The 21,204-nt window shown below is 52.4% G+C and overlaps 1 protein-coding gene across 6 annotated transcripts in view; it reads left to right on the top strand.

Moving 5' to 3' along the window:
• The window catches only part of GNAL (G protein subunit alpha L), a 71,342-nt gene that overhangs the window by 24,014 nt on the left and 26,124 nt on the right, over positions 1-21,204 (top strand). For all 6 annotated transcript variants that reach the window (XM_032467346.1, XM_032467350.1, XM_032467351.1 and 3 more), the window contains one exon: positions 20,495-20,592. In XM_032467346.1, the coding sequence (XP_032323237.1) occupies positions 20,495-20,592 (98 nt within the window). The remainder of the gene's footprint in view (positions 1-20,494; positions 20,593-21,204) is intronic.

The raw sequence follows: 21,204 nt of genomic DNA, 5'->3' as shown, positions 1-21,204 counted from the left end.
TGTATGGCACCAAATCCAAAAGATGGAAAAGAGTGAAAGGTCCCTGTCTCTCTCCTGCCCCCAGGCACCCAGGTCTCGTCCGCAGAGAGAGCCAAGGTGGCAGAAAACTGACTTAGGGTCCTCAGAGAGCAATCTTTTAAACGTATTTTTCTGTCATAGCAAATAGCCAACTAGAAATGCAGTCACACTTCATCTTATTTATGGAGAAAACATCTGGCCTGAATTGCCAAGTAAACTCGTCTGTCAAATAAAAGTCAGCATTAAAGTGAACCGTATGGAGCCTGCTGGCGCTGAGACAAGACGCCCCGGCCCCGCCTGTGTCCCCAGGACGGCTGCTCTTTCCTGCTTGGTCCCCAGGCTCCGCCCTTCCCTCTGGCAGCTTCCACCCCCTCACACCCTGAGTCTCTCAGATGTTTGCGCGGAAACCTGGCAACCTGCCATCTGTCCGGGGAGCCTCCCGACCGAGACACGAGAGGTGGCAGATCCCCCAAAGCCAGGCACTGCGTCCCGGTCCCCGCCTGGGGAGTCCGATTCCTGCTTCTTCAGTGCCTGTTTGGCCAAAGCACCACGTGTTTGGTGGCTGAGCACGTGACAGGTTGGCTGCCCTGCGGCCGCCCCAGCTGCAGGGTCCAGCAGCCTGTGTGAAGGATTGTGTGTGCAGTCGCCCCAGAGAGTCTCAGTATGTGAGGAGGTGGGAGAGGAACGGGCTGGCTCTCCGGGGAACCTGTTTCTGAAATAAACTGGCCTCCTTTCCTGAGGCTCGTTTCTGAAAAGATAAGAAGCAGAATGGCACCAAGAGTGTAGCAGCAATAGCTCTGCTTCTGTAATGACATAAAAACAGCTGATCTGGTCGTTTCAGTGGCTAAGGCTTCCTCAGTGCGATGGCTAAGGATGCAGGCTTTGTGGTCCCCACCTCCTCTCCGCTTCCTGCTATCTGTACAGCCTTGGGTGAGTTCAGGAACACCTCTGGGCTCAGTTTCCTCATCTATGAAATGGGGGCAGTAATGATAGCGCCTGTCGTGTGAGGCTGTGATGAGAATTAAACGCAGTAATACATCTGAGGGCTTGGTGCTCTGCCTGGACCCTGGAAACATCCAGCCAGTGTTGCTGCCACCCTAGGTGCCCCGTAACATGACGTTTGTAAAGCTTGCCTTTTGAGATGTTAGCACGTGCTGAAGCTGCGGAATCTTCCTGTAGGAGGTTTGCCATCAAATACGTGCTGAGCGCCTCGAGGCTTGCGGAGGGAGAGGTGGGACCCTCCCGCTCTCCTGAGGGAGGCAGAGAGCTCTTGGTACCCTTGCTGAATTCCTGAGACCAGCAGGGCCCGCGGCAGAGGGCAAGGGCGGGTGGGCAGGCAGAGAGAAGGGATGGGGCCCAACCCTCCGCCGTCAGATGCCCGGGCTGCAGGCCGGCTGCGGTTTGATGACACTTGTTGGAGAGGCCTGGGAACAAGCCTGGCTCTGAATAAAGGGTCCAGCGTGGTGTCTGCAGGGGACCCTCTCTCTTCTGAAGCTTTTCAAGGCTTGCTTTGCATGGAAAGGGTCAAAAATCCTGTATTCTGCAGGAAAAGGTTTTTTATGGATTACTCTTTTTTATTAACATATTTACAATATTGTGTTAGTTTCAAGTGTACAGCAGAGTGATTCCATTTTATATATATTTTTTGCAGGAAAGATTTTGATCTGGAATAGATTATATAGTGCAGAGAAACATATAAAGGAAACCAAAATTGGGATTTTAAAATACATAAGAGCCTGTAGGAAATTTTTTCTGTTCCTACTTTTCATCTTATTTTGGTGATGTTGGTCAGTTGGTTTGATCCCAATGACTATAACGCCTCCTGCTCTGACAGCGCTCAGGCCAAGCCCCGTCCTGAGTCAAGTCCAGCGCTGTCCACTGTCCTCACTGCACATGTGAGGGGACAGGAGCTCAGAGCGGGTGACAGACCCGCCCAGGGTCGGAGGTAGGAGCTGGGAGCAGGCGCTCAGGGCTGGAGCCCGGGTAGTCTGACTTCAGGGTCTGCCACATGGCCTTCCTGGTCTCAGGAATCACCGGTCCAACCCACGCACCGGGTCAGCCTGGTTCCAGCTGCAGGGGGCTACGGCTGGCCAGGCTGTGTGGCAGGGTTCAGCCCCACGGAGCGGCCTGAAAAGGGGGAATTGCCCGAAACCACAGGGTGTCGTCTCAGGCCACTGCAGTCCGCCTCCAGCTGCTCTGTGAACAGTCAGACCTGGGAGCCACTCCATCCTTTTAGGAGCAGAAATGCAAGTGGATGAACATGAAAGTCTGGGAATTCTTGAAATCATTCACTCATGCAGGTCGAGTTTCCTGAACACCTCCTGGGTGAAGTCCAGGGTGGTCTGGCAGCTGGAATGTCACAGTGCCTGAGACACAGCCCTGCCTCAAAGGACAGTTGATCCACCAAACCTTTGCTGCAAGTCAGCCTTTTTCACCTGAAAACTCTCGCGGCTCTGTTCAGTTCCTTGCATCATGCTGTAAACATTCCACTGTGCGGTGGTTAACAGGAATCCAGATGGAAAATATCAACCAGGGATGCTGTTTCCACAAGCCCGTGAGAGACGTCCCTGACAGTCCGCTGTGCGGAACAGCCCGCAGGAGCGGGGTCACCAGCCCCGTTAGCGCCTCTCCCAGCTGAGGTCTATGTCCTTCCTCTTCCTCCGCGTCTCAGGTGGACATTTCTGGGATGTAGCGTGAAAGTATCTCCTGATGATATTCTCTTTTTCATTTTTTTGACTTCTTTTCATGTTCTGTTACCTGCACTTACTGTCTGGGACCTGACGCGGAGGACTGGTGCCCAGGCAGGACGCACTCCGCTGTCCAGGAGTCTGCCTTTGTGGACTGGGCACGTGTTTGCATCCTATTTCGTAAGCCCATCTTCCAGAGAAAACATCTAAAGATTTATGTTCTGTCCCTTTTACTTGAAAAGGGATGTGTTTCTGTCAAATTTAAGCGGTGCTAACACTGAATCTTTAGATGTTTAAATGCCTATGGGAACCTCTTTGCCTCTTTACAATAAAATATTACAGCTGCAACTTGCAGGTCGGGGCCGGCCTCCAAACCGTTTCCACAGTCACTCCAGTGAAGTGGGTGCAGCAGAACGAGCCCAAGATTTAAGGACTGGAATCCACGCTTGGCCACACACACTCTCTTAGCCAGCTTGCCTTTGAGTTTTCCCATCTGTAAAATGGGGACAGAGCTTCATGCTTTGTAGGGTGGTTCTGGGGGAATGAATTAGATCCCATGAGAAAGCTTGGTCATTTAAGGAACAGACTGGCCATGAATTATTCCTGCCATTTCTGTTGGCCAAGTTCAGATACTAGAATCAGAAAGGGACTTGAATTACAAGAAAACTTAGCAGGAAACACAATTTGACGTGCGCTTTGCTGCCAGCCCCCTCCCTCTCCGGGAAGGCCTCAGTCACCTGCAGGTGTGGGTGGCTGACGACAGGCGCCCTCCCCCCAAGAGTCTTTTGTTTAGGCCCGGAGCCTGGGGTCACAGGGCTGGTAGTCTACAAGTGAACTTTCCGGTATCCGCCGATGAACGCCTGAAACCCGTCAGTGCTTTTTATGGCTCTTCCAGATTAAAACTTCCCTGGAGGGAAAGTAAGTTTTATTTTTCCCTAAAACGTTTATTCTCACAGGCACCTTTCTGGCATGCCACATCCACAGTCACTGCAAATAAAGCCTTCCCTAACCTCCCACAAAGCTGGGCTCAGACACACCCGACCCCCGAGCCGCCGCTCTGAGCCACTCGGAAGGCTCCCGCGTCGCCCAGGCCAGGACGCCCCCCCCCAGGACCGAGAGCACCTCGTTGCCCTTCACCTTTGAGAAGTGTGGCTCTTCTGAACCTGCCATGTGCCCTGCAGGAGACACGCACATTTCGTGGGGCAGCGCTCCCCTCCCATACACCCCCTCCCCCTCCCCCAGGTCTATTGTTAAAACAGTACTACGTCCAGAATGAAGGAAATACAGCGTTTTGTGGGAAAGGAAACATCATATCGCTTCACATAAAGGAAAGAGCCGTTCGTTGTAGACATTTACTTGGCGAATTGCATAATTCTTAAAAAACATCATTTTACGTAAGGAGCAGGCTACTGAGTTCTTTGAAGATAAACCTTGTCTTTTGTGATGTGTATATTATATATGTACAATTAAAGGGACTGAAATTTGTATTTGGTGAGTCACGTGGACAGGAAATTCTAAGTTGCGCACAACAGAATCATCACAGTGCCCAGTCTTCTTTCCTCCGTCTTTTGAGGAAAACCTAGGTTTCTGGCTCCTGCCAGATGGACAGGGATTATGATGATTTCAAAAGTAAGCTTAATTATTAAGTTAAACTTAATGATATATTTTATTCATCACAATTTGCCCATTGTATTATTTCAACACGTGATTTCTAGATGTCACTGAGCTGTCTGATAATCTTTTTTCTTAATCAGTCTTCAAAATCCGTTGTGCATTTTACACGCCAGCATATCTCAAGGTGAGGAAGCCCCACGCCAGGTGCTCAAAAGCCACCTGTCACTAGTGGGTGCCGCTTCAGCCGGCTGGGGCTGGACCGGAGGGTGGGGACAGAGGAAATAATGGTTTCTGCTTCCGCAGCCTGAGCGTTAGTGACGGTGACGGGTGCAGGCCAGGTGGGAGGGGCTCTTTGTGGGTATTCGCCGTGCCTCTCTGAGCCCTCACTGGTCCCTGGCTTCTAGGCGGCCCTCTGAGCCTGGGTTGCAGTGGAGGGGACGTCCATCCACTGAGGAGGGGGCCCGGAGCCATGCTCCCACTCTCAGGGGCCAGGCACGCTCGTCTGCCCTCCCAGTGCTGATGAGAACCTCTTGTTCTTCTAGAACCTTCTCTGCCACCCTGTCCTGCCTCCGGGCCAGTGGGTGAGGTGTCCACCGCTTGGCAGGAGCCCTCCTCCGTCTCCCGTGTCGTGTCGCTGGCACGACACTGGGGCTGAGTCCACCCCGTGGCCCCGTCCCACATCTGTAGGTGGCATCACTGACGTCCCCGCCCTCTGTGCACAGCGGGTGTGCCTGCGAGGGTTCACCTGCCACGCCTCCCCGGAGACGCCCGTCGTGACTGAAAGCGGTGTGTTTTACACGTATTTTCTGGCCGCCTCCTCCCAGAAAGGCCGCACGGTGTGCACGGCGTGAGCAGAGGCAGAGCGCGTCACTTCATCTTTTCATTTTCTTCCATGAATGCGCTTTTTAGAGCATTTAGTAATTCCCTGAAAACATACAAATGAGCGTTTTCCTTCTGAGCCAAGAAGCTGGCTCTAGACTGTGTGTTTAAGAAGACTGTACTGTGACTGAATAGGAGACATGGGGGAAAAGATTCTTTTTCGGCTCAGTGGCGGGGGAGGGGGGCTCGGGGGGAGCCAGTGCCTGAGTCCTGAGGCTTAAAGCAGCTCGCTGAGCGGCCCGGGTGTCCGTGCACGAGGGAGCCAGAGAAGTGGGCGGAGATGAGTAACTCGCGTGTACAGAGAACTCGAGTGCGGACAGGCGGGACGAGCGCGAGGCATTACTCAGCCACTCCTATTTAAAGCCGGGGGCAGGGGGCAGGGGGCAGGGAGCACAGTGGCGCCTGAAGACAGGGTGTTGGAACTTTGTTAGTTTCTCCGAGGCTGGAATCGCTGTGATTCACACTTTCTGTCGATCCCATGCTTAGTCTTGTCCCCTCGCGGCCACTGGGAAGGGGCACCTTCCTTCCCCTGCTTCAGTCCACAAAAGTCTTCTAGACATTTCTTGTTGCCAGGTTCGGCCCAGGGGAATTTGGAAATCAAGTCTAGAGAGGTGAGAGGGACAGAGCCTGGGTAGGGGGACCTGGATTCCGCCCGCTCCCCGGGATGGCATCCCTCGGGACTGTGCCGTGGGCGCACGCAGGGCGGGGGAGGGGGGGTCTGTTCACCTTGAGCCCCAACAAGTAGAGCAGATGGAAAAGGTCCACTGTAAGCTCTGACAATTCGAGGAAACAAGGATGCTGGGCGGCGTTCAGAGGGGCCAGCGCCCAGGAAGACGGTGCTTCTGCCCTGGCCCGGGCCGGTGAGACTGCGGCGAGCCTCGGTCCGAGGGTCGCCCTGTCCAGCCTTCCCGAGGCTTTTGTTTTTCTCTCTAGCATGTAATTAATTCTCTCAGGTAAAAGAGGTCAGTGCCAGTGAGCTTCCCACCGATTGCATTGTTTTTGGTTTACTCTGTTTTGTTTGCCACGTGTCTTTCCTAAATTGGGTCCTGCCCGTTGTACGTGAGGCCACAGGGGTCGTTCTGACCCGAGACCTGCTTCCGTCCCCGCTCCAGCAGAGTGCAGAGGCCACCTCGGTGCTGAAGGGGTTACCGCGCCAGCCCCCCGGCTCCCGTGTCAGAGCTGTCACCGATGTCTTCACAGATTCCCACCCACCTCCGCCCACTCTCCTGCCGGGCGAGAGACGTTTTAGTTCCTCTCTCAGGGGAGAAAGTTATTAAAGTGAAAGAAAATGAGTGTTCCCCGCTCTCAGGAGACAGAAGAATGGGTTCTGGCCCTCTTCTGTCATCCTGGACCCGTGGGGAGGGCAGCAGAAGCGGGCAGAGCTGGCTCAGAATCCGGAGAATGGCGTGTGTCCCGTCCGCCCTCTGAGGGCTTGATTCAGCTTACAGCCCGGTGTCCGTGACTGGTGGGCCGTTTTTACCGTGCGGCGTTTTCGCGTGTTTGGGGGATGTCTGTTTGCGGGGCTGGTGGGAGCCGGGCACCGGCTGGGCCTGGGGAAGGGAGAGGCCCACGGTGGGTTCGACGGCTGTTTCATTGACATGGCCAGTCTCCCACTCCAGCCCCAGACCTGCCTTCTTTCCTGCCTGCTGCCCCGGTGAACTAGTCCTGCTCAGACCCGGGCCCTTCCCGCAGTCAGGCTTCCGCATCAGAAGCAGCCCCGAGAGCTTCTCAGCCCCGGGGTCAACGCCTTATTCCCAAACCAGGCCGCGCCTCAGTCGTATGGGGAGCTTTCAAAGCAGATCCCTCGGGCTGCCCTGAGACGTCTGAGTCAGGAGCTCTGGGGGGAAGGCTGCAGGAGTCTGTTCTGGAAGCTCCCGGGGTCGGGTCTCAGCACCGGCCAGGCTGGGCTGCGGCCGTGGGCTTGCAGTGCCCGCAGTGACCCGGTGTGGGTTACGGACAAACGCAAGGCTGCCGTTCACAGTAACGGCTGTGCTTTCCTGTAGCTGTTTTCATAGTTACAGTTCAAGATAAGTCTCGAGTCATTAAGAGTGACTTGACAGGATTTTTGCTTAAGAACAGAATGTGGATGATGGATTAAATGTAAATGGTGGGTTGGAAAGAGGACTGACCGCCGTCCTCAGTCAGACCCCTCTAGCTGGTCGGCCAGCTCCGCGCCGGGTACCAGGTGTGCCCTCGGCCTGTCCTTCTGCTCCCACCACCCCCCACCAGGCCTGCAGGGACCAGGGGGGGCTGGAGCGGGTTTGGCCAGAAGCTCTCACTGCAGGCATCGATAGGGGGGCAGGGGGGAGGAGTTGCTTTGCTGGCTGAGAAGGTGGTGGTGGCAGCCCTGGGGTCGTGGGAAATGCTGGGGGCGGTTCTGTGTGTTCCCACAGGGAATGGTGTGGTGGCAGCCCTGGGGTCGTGGGAAATGCTGAGGGGGGGGGGTCTGTGTGTTCCTACGGGGAACAATGAGTGATGAAATAGGCTTAGAATGGGGTTAGGGGTTCCAGCCCTGGGAGGTGCTCCAGAGGTAGGGGAGTCCCTCCACGTCCCCTTGCTGAAGACGGTCTGATGGCCCACTTCTGCATCTTCTCACAGCTCCGCCGCTCACCCCACGTGCGGCAGGGTGGGGGGCACCTGCAAAGCACGTTTAGGGGGAAGTCGACAGAGACAGCCGGACCCTGGGTCACACGGTGCGGCTGTGTGCCTCGCGGATCACAAACACAGACCAATCTCCCTTTCTCACCGGGTGTTTCTAAAGCTCCCTGCGTCCACTTCTTTCCTGCTTACGTTTTATGCCCACTTTTTTCTTGGTATTTGTGCCCATGGTTTGGAAACCGTCTCCCGTTGGGAGTTGTACCCATTATTTATGCAAACAGTGCTCATCTGGCTTTGAGGAGGGGCATGGAGAGTTTAGACCCAGAAGCTCTACGACAGCCTTGTTCTGAGGTGCACCTCCCTCGCCGCAGTGTCTCAGAGTAGAAGCCTCAGAGCCTGAGTTCTGTTTGAAGTGAAAGTCCCTGTTCTGCGGGAGGCACAGCACACAGCTGACTGCGTGGACGCAGGCTACGCACCTGGAGAGGGGGTGGCTCGCTTGCACCTACACAAACACCGAATCAGCACGCTGTATGCCTGGGACTCACGTACTGTCCTGTGTGGGTCATAGCTGAACCACGTGGACAGTAAATAAGGAAGTCACGAGGAAGGAAAGGCTCAGGTCACTGGTGTGAAAATGAGAAAATTCTGGGAAGCCACGCTCAAGGCCTCCGTGTTCTAGAGATTGCCTGAGGGCCCATGGAAGGTGCTCTTTCTGAAAGTCACAGGACGCCTGGCTGAATCACTGCTGTGCACCTGAAACTGACACTGTAAACCCACTACACTTCCAGAAGAATTAAAAATTCAAAACAATAAGTACCTAGAGACCAGATACACGCAAAGCAAAAATTAAAGTGGGGTCTGGTTTTTCATGGTGTAAATAGACTTGCTCAAGCCATTCCTCCCAGGAGCAGGGATGCCAGGTCTCTTGGGGGGGCTCGAAGCCCTGGGCCCTCCCCGCCCTCAACCCCCCCTGCTGGGACTGGGCCCCGAGGGCGTTTGTTCCTGCATTGCAACTCCCTAACATCCCAGGCTGACGCCACCAAGACCTCAGAGGGGCTTGTTTACCAGCGAGCGTGGATCCACCCTGCAGTGTAGACGCACCCTGATGCCGGGCTGGGGGAGGGTGTGATACGTGCCCCCTCTCCCTGCCTTTGCTCTGGATCTCTGAGACCCCTGATGTCTGAGACCCTCAGGTGTTTAATCTCATGTAAATTTCTGTGGTTTGCAGCCGTTGATTTTCCTATCAAACCTGTTTCAGTACTTAGACAAAGAGAAAAGCTTCTGCTCAGAAGCGACAGAGCAGACGCCCTGACTGGGGAAGGAAGGCGCTCCTGGAAGCCGTCCCTCCAGCCCCTGCAGTCCCGGGCAGGGGGGCTCCATGCAGCAGAGCCTGTGGGCTCAGGGCCGTGGCCGGGGCCCTGGTGAAGGCTGCCGGGGAGGTGGCGCTGCGGCTCTCAGGAGAGCTGCTGGCACTGGAGCGAAACCAGTACGTGCTTTCCTGTCACCACAGCAGAACGGGCTTCCTTGTCGGGCCGAGAGACACCCAGCGGGAGGGGAGACCAGAGGGACCCTGTCTGCCTTCTCAACAGAAGGCTGATCATCAAGAGATCACACTTGTTTGTTTGAAAGAAATGAGCTGATTTCTCTCCTGGGTGTTTTTCTGGGTAAAACATTTTAAAAGCGGGGGAGGGCAGAGCTCAGTGGTAGAGCACGTGCTTAGCATGCAAGAGGTCCTGGGTTCAGTCCTCAGTCCCTCTGCTAAAAAAACTGAAATAAATAAATAAACCTACCCCCCCCCCAAAAAAAAACCACGAACATTTTAAAAGCTTTCAAGAAGAAAAAAAAAAAACCCTGCAACCAACTCCACACAATGGAAATAAGATACTCTGCCCATATAGGATCCCCTCCCCCAGGAAAGCCAGCCTCCTGGTGCATGCGGTGCGTTTAGGGAAGACACTGGTAGACGGGAAGCAGCCTGGCTTGGTGGCGTCAGCCTGGACTCGGCTGTGGCAGCCGAGGGCACTGGGGGGCTTTCCACTCCATGGGGTCTAGTGACGAGGACGCAGAGGAGAGCGAGACAGAGGACTGTAGACTCAGTCGCTTCCCGTGTCCACGTCTGCCCTGCTCCGGGGTGCAGGGTCTCACCGGTGCCTCCACCGCAACCCCACCAGCCTCACCTTGGGGCCCTGGTGTCATGTCTCCACCCAAGAAGTTAAGCTGGTCTGTCCGAGGCTCCTTCATCGCTCACATCCTGCTGATCCTCCTCTGGAGACCTTCCCAGCTTGTCTGAAGCTGGGTGATGTCTCCCCCTTCCCCAGGTCCCTGCAGCTTTACTTCCTGTGGCTTCCCAGGTGGCACTCTGGCGTCAGTCCTCGTCCCATCCAGTCCTTACCGCCCTTCACTGTCCCCTAATTATTTGGTAAATCTCAGCCACGGTCTCCCTATGTAAAGCAGTAATTTCTTGAGACCAGCAATCGTGGCTTATACTGGTGGCCCCTCTCTCCAGCGCCTCACCCTGTGCTGGGCGCATAACCTGCAGAATTTCACACTCCTTGAGGACAGGGACGACGTCCCCCTTACCCACTGTGGTCACCTTAGCCCTGGACACAGTGCCTAGTGCAGAGCTGGAACTCAGTGAGTCCCTTTTGAACGATTGGTTGGTTATTGGCACTTGGGGCATATGTAGCATTGACGACAGGTTTTGAGGGAGAACGTCCTCCTTTTTTTTAAATGTCTAAGAAACTACCATTATGATGACATGGTGAAACTTCCATGTGAGATTCTTCCTGTCCCATTTGTGGAAAGAGGGCACTGCAAACATTTTCATAAGATTAGGCATGTTTATGTAATATGGCCTCATTATAGCATTGAAATGTGTCATTTTGCAACCAAAATTCCTGTGAATTTGAGAAATAATCTAGATTGAACTGACTCTCTGACTCTATAAATAACCTCATACCCTACACAAAACTTAATCCGAAATGGATCGATGACCTGAATTTGAGTTAAAACTGAAATGCTGAGGAGAAAGTAAAGGATTAGGTCTTCATGACCTTGGATTTGGTGGTGATTTCTTGGATTTGACACCAAAACCTCAGGCAACAAAAGAAAAAGTAAATACATTGGACTTGATCAAAACTTAAATTGTTTGTGCATCAAAGGAACCCACAGAATGGGAGAAATATTTGCTAATAATATATCTGATAAGGGTCTAATATCCAGAATATGTAAAGAACTCTTCCAGCTCAGCAACAAAAAGGACAAACAGCTCAATTTAAACATGAGCAAAGGACTTGAACAGACATTTCTCCAAAGAAGACATTCAGGTGGCCAGGACGCACATGAGAAAACGCCCACCGTCATTAGCTCTGCAGATCAAGACCACAGAGAGACACAGTGTCACAGCTACTAGGATCGCTACCATTTTTTTAAAAAAACCCGAAAATACCAAGTGTGGTGAGGACGTGGAGAAATTAGACCCTCATGTACTGCTGGGGGGAACGTAAACAGGTTGGCAGTTTGCCACCCTGGACCCTCTTTGACTGGCTGGTTTCACTCACCGTCACGTGCTCCAGGCCCACCCACGCTGCAGCCTGTCTCAGAATGTCCTCCTTTTGGGGGCTGAATGCTGTTCCGCCCTGTGGGTAGACCACTTTGGTTCTCCACGTGTCCGTCGATGGACACTGGGTTGTTAGCATTAGACTGCTGAGCCCACTTGTGATGTGTCTGACTTAACGTTCTCCAGGAGTCACCGGCTCCTGTGCTGAGAAGACTTGGGAGGAAGAGGGACACAGAGGTGGGGTGGCGGTCTGTGACCACGCCTGCTGGTCCCAGGTGATGGCTTCAGCCAGGAACGTAGGTTGACTGCGGGAGAGGAGGCAGACCAGGAAACCGAGAGCACGTGGTCCGGGGGAGGGCGTGGCCAGCTGTGTCCGATGCTGCAGTGAGCGGGGCATCAGGACGGGAACAGGGACCCGCCCCTGAACCCAGCAGCCTGGAGACCTCGCCCTGCATCAGGGCCCGCAGGAGGAGCCCCTGCTTCCTTGCCAGCCCTGCCTCCTATTGTTAAACTGTTATTAACTCTCTTTGCTCTTTCTGTCCCCTCACAAGTCCTGCCCATCCCCGGCCCTCGAGAGTCTGTGCAGATCAGGGACTGGCAGCTCCGGGTGAGTCCGCGGTGGGGGAGGAATGACCCCCACCCCACCCCAGACACCCGCTTGGTCACTTCAGTTCAAAGGAGAAGAATCCTTTCACTGGTCTCCGCTGTTTCTGCTCGTCATGGCCAGAGTGAGCTTAGGAGACAGGTGGGTGGCCCGGGAGGCCCAGGGGGAGGACTCCCTGTTTGTGGGAAATGTCACAGGAACTCGGGTCCCTCTGTGCTCGGGCTTAAGTCACAAACGCACTCACGTGCTGGGTGGCATCCACCTCTTGGGACATCTGCACGCCGTCCCCGTCCTCTAGGATAAATGAGCACTTAATAAAGTGACGAAACGCTGAGAGGAAGTCAGTGTTTGAATCAGAAATTCCAGCTAGTAACTCTTGACAGGTGGTTCCAGATGTCTCTCTCGGGAAAGGTGACCCTCTGCTAGGTATGTGCCCAGGAGAGTTAAAAACAGACATTTACACAGATACGTGAATGAGAGTCCACAGCAGCACCGTTCACAGTCCCCGGAAAGGCCAGCAACCCAACCCCGTCAGAGGACGGGTGGTTGGTCCACGCGGCCAGATCTCATGTGGCCGCAAGAATGAATGAAGCACCGACACCCACTACACGTGGATGAGCCTCGAGAAGATTGTGCTCAGGGAAGGAAGCCGCACAAAAGGCCACATGCCGTGTGACTTCGATGAAGTGTCCGGAGGGCGCTGGGAGTGAGACGCGATGCTCGAGGTTTCTTTGGGGGGTGACAGGAGTGTTCTGAAGGCGACGGTGGTGACGGTTGCACAGCTCTCAGAATCCACCAAAAGCCACTGAACGGCACGCTTTAAACAGGTGACCTGTGTGGTGAATGAACTGTATCTAGTCGAACGGTGACGGAAGAAACGGAAAGAGGGAAAATGGAAAACTTGAAGTCAAGAGAGCCCGGAGGGGAAGGGACGGCCCGGCCGGCTGAGCGCGGGGGTGGAGTATCGAGGCGTGAGGGCGGTGCTCTTCCCCCGCACTTCCGCCGGGCCTTGCAGCCGCTGCGGGATCACAGAGGTGGCAGCACCTTTGAAACCTGTTATTCCAGGGAAGCGTGGATCCCCTAATACCCCCAGCGAACGTGCCCGCAGGGGCCGTGCTTCCTCGTGGCCCTCGGTTACGTCTCGGCAGGTGCACGTCCCCACCGAGGACACCACCAGCTAAGTTTCAGGTGTTGGGTCCATGCAGCGGCCCCTTAGCAATTCGGGGCTCGTCAGCCTGAGCGCCCTGGCTTCATCCCCACCCCCAGCTGCCCTGCAGGCCGAGCTGGGGGTGCCCCAGGCACCCCCCACCCAACTCCCTGTGCCGGGACTTGGAGGCTGGCTTACAGCACCAGTCATCCAGGCAGGTGTCGGCGTGGTTGGCCTTGTTCCTCATAAGCAGCGCAGTTCTGTTTGCCTCCCTCCCCGTCAGTAAGTGCAGGAGTCCCGGGGCCTTTCTGGAGGGCCTGGGAGCCAGGGGCGAGCCCAGGATTGGAAGCTCGGGTACCGCTCTGCACCTATGGCAGCGCCCACGGGGCTCCAGTCCCTGGTGTCCGCTCTCTGCCGCCACAACCCACCTCGTGCAGGTGACCGGAGTTGGTCCCTCTCCCCCTGTCCCTAGCCCCACGCGTTCTCCCTCCACCCGGCGCCTGGGCTCTGTAGCTCCTTCCGGAATTCAGTTCTCAATCCTGCACGGGACACCCATTCCCTCGCCACGTGTGTCCCTCCGGGCCTGTTGGAACCAGGCCAGCCTTGCCCAGTCCTTCCAGAGCTGCCATACCGGGTCCCCGCACCATCCCTGTGTCCCAAGCCAAAGGACTCTCCAGACCCTCACCCCCGACCAGCCTGTCACATGGTCGGTCCTTGAGCTCTCAGCTGCCCTGAGACCGGTTGGCCCTCCCAGATGCCACCCCATGCCACTTCGGATTTTGTCTGTCCTGCCCCCACCTGTCACACCTCCATGTCCTCACCCACCACCTCCACCCTTCTGCCCAGGACTCATCACTGTGGCCTGAGGGCCAGCCTCTGCCCAGAACAGTTCTGTCCTGGGGAACAGGGCACAGTGGTCGGAGTTAAGAAGGCCCTGGCTGGGATGTGAGCCCAGACACTCAGATCCCCAGATCTAAGCTCAAACCATAAATTCTGTCCTGGGATTCCTCGCTAGGCACCTCCAGTGTGTTTTACACTAAAATTTTCCCAAAGAAATACGCATCTAATTCTACAGCCGTTGTCAGTGGGAATATAGCAAACCCGCTTTCACGGACATTTGCTGTAAATCTAACCTATTCCTGAAAAGAGGGCCTCCTCCCTCCATTTTGCCTTTATTTGCACATAAAACAGACAAGACCCAGAGTGACTAAGAGGACCGAGAATAATACCTTTGAGTGTTACATAATCAGACTTGACATGCCGCGAGAACTTTTGTCAGGCAACTTGACAGAGGCTGTCTGGAAGCAAAGGCTAAAGTCGTGATTCTTTGAGCCTCTTATCCCTAATAAAAATACCTAATTGTTTTATTTCTGTTCCCACACAAATAAGTTTCTCCTGTGAGTCTCTTTTGCACGCACCCAGTGCACAGTTCTGTCAGAGAACTAGGGTTTTAAAGAGAGAATCTTAGGTATGAGAGTGGGAGTATTGTGAAAGAGAAAATCAAAAGCTAAGACATTAATTTTGTGGAGAAGAGACACTTAAGGAAAACTATATGTCCCCATCGCAATGGGGTAGATTTATTTAAGGGTCGTGGATCTGATTACTAAAACTTTATACTTATCCATTGTTTTCTGAGACTATCACTTGGAGGTAAAAGGCGGAGTCCCTAGGCAGACCTTCCTGGATCTTTGAACATATTTTTTAAAACCCAGGTGTAAGAGCAGCGGAACCCATGCAGGCTGGCCCGGGGTGGGGGGGGGGGCAGGGAGGGCCCCTTGGCTCAGTCTGCCTGCCCCCGCTCTGTGGGACCACAGGGAATTCTGATTCTGCCCCAGGCCTTATGGATCTTGTTTTAGGGAGAAAAGAGAGAGAGGTCAGAACTACGTAGTTAACTATTTCTGTGCTCAGCTATACGGGAAGGAATTTAAAGCCGGGAAGAACTAATACATGAAAGGAACAAGGTTGCAGGATACAGGGTCGAAGACAGAAATCAACTGCTTTCCTAAGTACTAAGAATGAAAACTTGCAAAAAAAGAAATTTTAGGAACATGTACCTTCAAAATAACATTCAAAAAAATTACTTAGGAAAAACAATCTAACAAACAATATGAAAGATGTGTACACTGAGAACGAGCAAGCATTATTGAGAGAATTTAAACGACATAAATTAATAGATATACCATGTTCATGGATTGGAGAACTCATTGTTGTTAAGATGGTACTTCTCCCCAAAGTAACCCTGAGACTCAATGCAATTCCAACCAAAATACCAGCAGGCTTCTCCATAGAAATTGACAAGCCAGTTCTCAGATGTATGTGGAAATTCAGAAGACCACGAATGGTCAGAATGATGCTGAAAAACAACAAAGTTGGAGGATATAACATCCAACTTTAAGACTGACTCCAGAGCTGCAGGAATCGGGACAGATGGAGTCGGCCCAAGGATGGACGTGCAGGTCAGTGAACAGAGTCACGTCCAGGAGCAGACCCACGTGTATATGGTCAGCTTCAGCCAAGGCACTGAGGCAGTCAGTGGAGAGAGGGTGGTCTTCTCAGTACGTGTGCCGGGGAGGCTGGATATCCATGTGGAAAAAAGTGAAAGCTGGCTCTTCCCTCTCGTTGACCCCAGAATTAACGCAGATGGATCACAGACCTAAAGGTAACAGCTAAAAATGTAGAACTTTAAGAAAACTTGAAGGAAAACCTTATCACTTTGGGTTAGGCAGAGATTCCTTAGAACACAAAAAAGCATAAAAGTGAAAAGGAAAAATTACTTAAATGCACATCATCAAAATTAATAGCTTTGCTCATCAAAACATGCTTGGGAAGATTAAAATACAAGCCACATTTTGGGAGAAAGTATTTGCAAAACCTGTAACTGACAAAGGTCTGAATCCACACAATCTTTTAAAATCTCTGACTCTTAAAAATTAAAACTTAAGAAGACATACAACCCGGTTTTTCATGGGAAAAATACTTCAACAGACACTTCCAAAAGAAGACATGCAAGCAGCCAACAGTCACATGAAAAGATGCGTGACATCACTGGCCAGCAGGGAAGCTGGATGCCACTGTACACCCTTGGGAGTCATTAAAATTAAAGGACTGACAAAACCAAGTATTGGTGAGGTTTGGAGGAACAAGAACCCCTAGACCTCACTGTTGATGATGGGAATGCAACGGCCACTTTGGAAAACAATTTAGTAGCTTTTTAAAGTTAAACATGTACCTGCCGTGTAACCCAGCAATTCCACTCCTGGGTATTGACCCAAAAGAGATGAAAACGAAAGTCCGTACAAAGCCTGGCACGCAGATATTCCCAGCAGCGTCACTCATAACGGCCCCAAACCAGAAGTAACCCACACATCCACCCACTGGCGAATGATGCACAAAAGGTGCTCGGTCCACACAACGGAGTAGAACTCAGCAATTGTTTTCAGAAGCTGCTAATCCACAGAACGAAATGGGCGAGTGTCAGAAATACCACGTAAGTGAAAGCAGCCAGACACAAAGCGCTGCATGACTTCATTCATGTGCAATTTCTAGAAAAGGCAAAACTCTAGAGACCTAGCGAAGTGGACTGACAGCTGCCCGAGGTGGGGGAGGGGCCAGGGGGAGGTGTTCCACCATTTGGCTGTGTTGGTGGGTGCGTGGCTGGATAAATAAATGGGTGAATTTTCTGGCACATGAAATACACCCCAAAAAGCTGTCAGAAACGATTCTAAGAGAAAAGTGGGCAGTCCTGAGAGGGGAAATAGACGAGGCTGGTGTGTGCTGTAGGCTTCGTTGGCCCCCTCTGGCCTCCAGCCGCAGGGAACTCCCCTCGGCAGGGGAGGAGGAGGCCGGCCCCATCCCGAGCCTGCGTGTGAGTCCAGGGTGATCGCTTCCTGGTCCAGCGAGCGCGAGCAGCCATAAAGGACGCGGGGTCCTTCTCATCTTGCCGTCTGTAACACGGGGGCTAAATCACCTACGGGGCCGGGTATCAGAGTCTGATGGGACCTTGGCTGGGAGACCCTCGGGACATTGCCTGGGACACACGGGGCCCTCGGGAGAGGCCAGGAGCGAGCCCCGCTTCACGTGTGGTTGCTTGCTGTGGTTGTCGCCCCCGGAGCCGTGCTTCGCGCCTGGAAAGACTCCTGACGACTGTCTGTAGTTCGTTTGGGTTTTTTGGCACAGGTTCTGAAAGCTGTCCCTGACTGGAGTTTTCAGCACACCATATTTACATTAGACCTGAGGGTGGACAGAGATTATGAACAACAAAATCCTAGTGCTAACTAGATCCCGCACAGACTTTCCCCTTGATATCCACCAGATAAAAAGGAATGGCGGAAACCTCCGAGAGCCTTCTGCTCTCTGAGGGATTCAATTCCGTAGGTGCGTTTTTAATGGGTCAGACCGAAACTTGAGCTTCAGAAAATTCCATCTAAGTGGCTACTCGTGTAACCGAAACCGCCTGTTTATTTCTAAGCCCATTGGATGAGGGTGGTGGCCCTTGTTCAGGAAGTTACCGTGGAAGGTTCCACTAATATTTACTTTTGCTTCAACTGGTTCCTAGTGCCACTCACAAAGTTGTAATGCAAGTTAATAAAAACACTGAAAAGCACAGCAGAATGAGGCTGGGGCAGGAAAGTAAGTTACGTGGGAGCAGAATTGAGGTCAGTACCCAGAGTGTAGAACCCACCCCCAAGCCAGACTTCCAGGGTCCCGAGCAGTCAGCTCAGTGACGTAAGTGGAAAAGACGTCACAGGGCCCACAGGATGAAAAATTCAAAATAAAACTTAAAAAGCAGTTGCTTGAGAAATGCAAAACACCTTCCTGATACTAAAGTTAAACAGGAATGTCTTCCAGAAGTCATCCTAGGAAGAACATGGAGCATAGGGAATACCATTTTTTCGCTCAACTCAGTGACGGTTTCCAGCAGCCTCAGGACAGGGCAGCTCGTGGGCAGGGAGCTCCACCTGAGACCTGGGTGCCGTGCAAACCACTGGACAGCATCCATTTCATGAGCTGAGAAATATTATGCTTTTGATTTTATTTCAGAAAGGAAAAATGGAAGGGAGGGTAGAGCTCAGGGCTGGAGTGTGTGCCTAGCCTGCACGAGGTCCTGGGTTCAGTCCCCGGCACCAACGTTTAAAAATAAATAAATAAGCCTAATTACCTCCCCGCCAAAGAAGTAAATTAAGTTAAATAAAATTGAAAAAAAAGCAGTCCTTTGTGGAATTCAACTCAGGCTGTGACCTCAGGCTGGGGAGGCTTTAAAAAAAAATTAAAAATTTATCCTAAGTGTCAGTATAGCCAGAGTTGTTTTATTGTATTCTATTCGCAGAGAAATCATGCAGGAGTTTTTTTACGTTTCTTACTGTCATGCCTTTATTTCTATTCTAAAGCAGTTGTAAGGAATTTAAAAGCAAGAACAAAACAAAACAAAACATTGTGTCTCCTGAGAACTCCAGGCTGGCTCTGAGCGCCCTTTACATCTGCAGGAAGGTTTGAACAACAGAACCAGAGGGAAAGTGCTTTAATATAAAAAGGACGAGCTAGTATTTAATTTTTTAAATTTTAGTTTAAATTTTGATTTAAAAATCAAAAATATGCTGTAAAAATGTAGAGCCTTGCTTTTCGAAGGTAGGTTTGGTCTGGTGTCATTACAACTTTTACTTTCTGTAACACAACGCAGACTCCTTGCGTAAGAGTAACGTTCGTGTCCGTGTATCACAGTGGCTGAAATGCATGGCGATCCCAGGGTGACCCCCTCCTCAGCGGTACAGGGGAGCTTGCGAGACGTCACTCAGGACTTTTCTTTGTACGCCCTCCACGTCGCGGCAGTCTTGGATGTCAGAACCTTCACTGGGACTAACCCTTTCCTTTCAGACACACGCACGCACGCACACAACACTGAAATTATTTTTATTTAGTGTTATCCATCTCCGTTGCTAATGGAGGCAGACTAAAATTATTCCTCGTAATTATTTCCCAGTTCTTTTAGCAAGCCTATGCAAATTCTAGCCAGGCTCGGGCCGAGTGCTGAGCTCCAGCTAGAGAAGCTGTCCTGGCTGACTGGGCAGTTAAGATTTCACCTGATCATTTCTTTACTTGCGTGTGTATCTTTGTTTGAGACAATGGTATGGTGGCTGTGACTTTTAAAAAGCGTTTATCATTTAGAAACATGTTGAAATAAAACAGTGTGGTGTCAGCTGCTGTAAAATAACGAAGGCGAGAGACAAGGGCATGAGGTTCGGTTAAAAGAAAATGGTCAAAAGAAAAGAAATGGCCCTGCCTTGCTAAACGTGGAAGCCACCCCGTGAGTCCCGGGCAGGGGCAGTTACCTCTCTGCTCCTGCAAATGTCATGTTTTCCCGAATGAAAAGCAAGCAAGCGCAGCCGCGTCCCAGGAATTCCCCACGAAGGTCTGAGAACTCCTCATCGGTACTCACAGTTCCTTTTTCCTTTTTTCAGAGAAGCCCCCCCACTTATACAAGCATCAGGCCCCACAGTACTTGGGTCCACCCTTAGAAGGAATCGTGAGTCTCTAAGAAAAGCGCCAACTCCAGTTTCTTTCCCGGCAAAGTCTCCTCTGATTCTTGGGAGGGGGCATCGGCTGTTTCCTGGAGGGGGCGCCCCAGACCCCTCCGCGCAGACCAGGGATAGAAGCGGGTGCTTCCCGGGGTGGGAAGGGGTGTACGTCCTCTGACAAAGCGCTTTGTGAAAACGTACGTCACTTCTTCTCTGTTTAGCCGCTAAGGTAGTGTCATCTGCTGCCACAGCACTGTGACGCTGATTTGGGTAATTTTGGGAGTGTGCCTTCATCAAGCCACCTTTACAGAGATGGGTGAGTTCCCTTTTCAAAGGCTGCTGGGGCCACACTGGATGGAGCTGAGCACCGTGTGCAAACCAAAATCCTGGCTCGCACTTAGTTTCTAAACTCTTCGCAGCAAATCACTATCCCTAACGAGTGTAGTTTTGAAGGTTTCTTTCTTGTGTTCTTAGCGCTTCTGGGCCAGACTTGTCAACATGTCTATTCATAATCACGGCTCACCTAGAAAATGTAAAAGACAGTGGCCAAGACGGAACTGAGTGTGTAACAAGTGTGTGTATTCACGGCTGAGGCGTCCGTTCTGCCAGTTGAGTTGCTGAGCACCGAGAAGTCTAGATTCCTACTTGTGTTTACAGTTGACGGCTGTCATTAACCTATGAGCTGTCGTTTCATTCTGGAGGACTTCCTGGCAGGACAGGAGCGATGAGATGCAGGCCTGGCACCGTGTGGAGGGCGACCTCCACCAAGAAGGATTCACATGTTCCCTGCAGATTTTTGGCAGCTTCCTTGTACATTTAACTTTCAGGAGATGGAAACACACGTGTGTTCTTAGTTGTCACTTTTTCACATTTCAGGAATTCTTCGATCACGTGAAGAAACTGTGGGATGACGAAGGCGTGAAGGCGTGCTTTGAGAGGTCCAACGAGTACCAGCTCATCGACTGCGCTCAGTAGTGAGTCTGCCCCCGACCCCGGCAGGGGCCGCGCCCTGCCTGTGCCGCCCCCCCCGGATTCCCGAAGTTTCCTGGGTGCGGGGAACGAACAGGGAGCGGCTCCCGAGAGAAATAACTTTCAGAGTGAGACGTGTCTCGTAGAGGGGAGCCGAGAGCCCAGCAGCGGTCCTTCTCGGGGAGGACCCGGAAACGGCTGTGCCCGGTGCACCCGGGTCTCTGTTTGCAGGCCTGTTCGTGGTTTGCCTTCTGCAGAGTTCCAGGTGTATTTGTAAATTGCGGTGAACTTAGGTGTTCGTTGTTATATTTTAATTTGGGAGCAGGGGCTTTCAAGTTACAATTTAAAATAATAGCAACATCTCCAGTCAAGCCAAGCTCTTGCTTGAAGCAATGAGGTCAGCCCACACGCAAGGCAGCCTAGAGCCCCAGCGCACCCTAGCACGTCGCAGTACTTGCACACGCCACATACATCCACGTGCTGCATTAACATAATAGCAAGCGTCTGATGAAAACCTGAGAGACGAGAAGTAAGGACAGGGCTCTGGTGCCTAGGCCGGTGCAGGTTTTCCGTGAAACGCCCGCTTTCCTGTTTCCTCTTGCCGTCTTGGACTCCAT

The sequence above is a fragment of the Camelus ferus genome, chromosome 24 (genome assembly GCF_009834535.1).
Source record: "Camelus ferus isolate YT-003-E chromosome 24, BCGSAC_Cfer_1.0, whole genome shotgun sequence".
In the NCBI taxonomy this organism is placed as follows: Eukaryota; Metazoa; Chordata; class Mammalia; order Artiodactyla; family Camelidae; genus Camelus; species Camelus ferus.
Note: the sequence above shows the minus strand (reverse complement) of the source record. Positions and strands in the feature narration are given on the sequence as shown.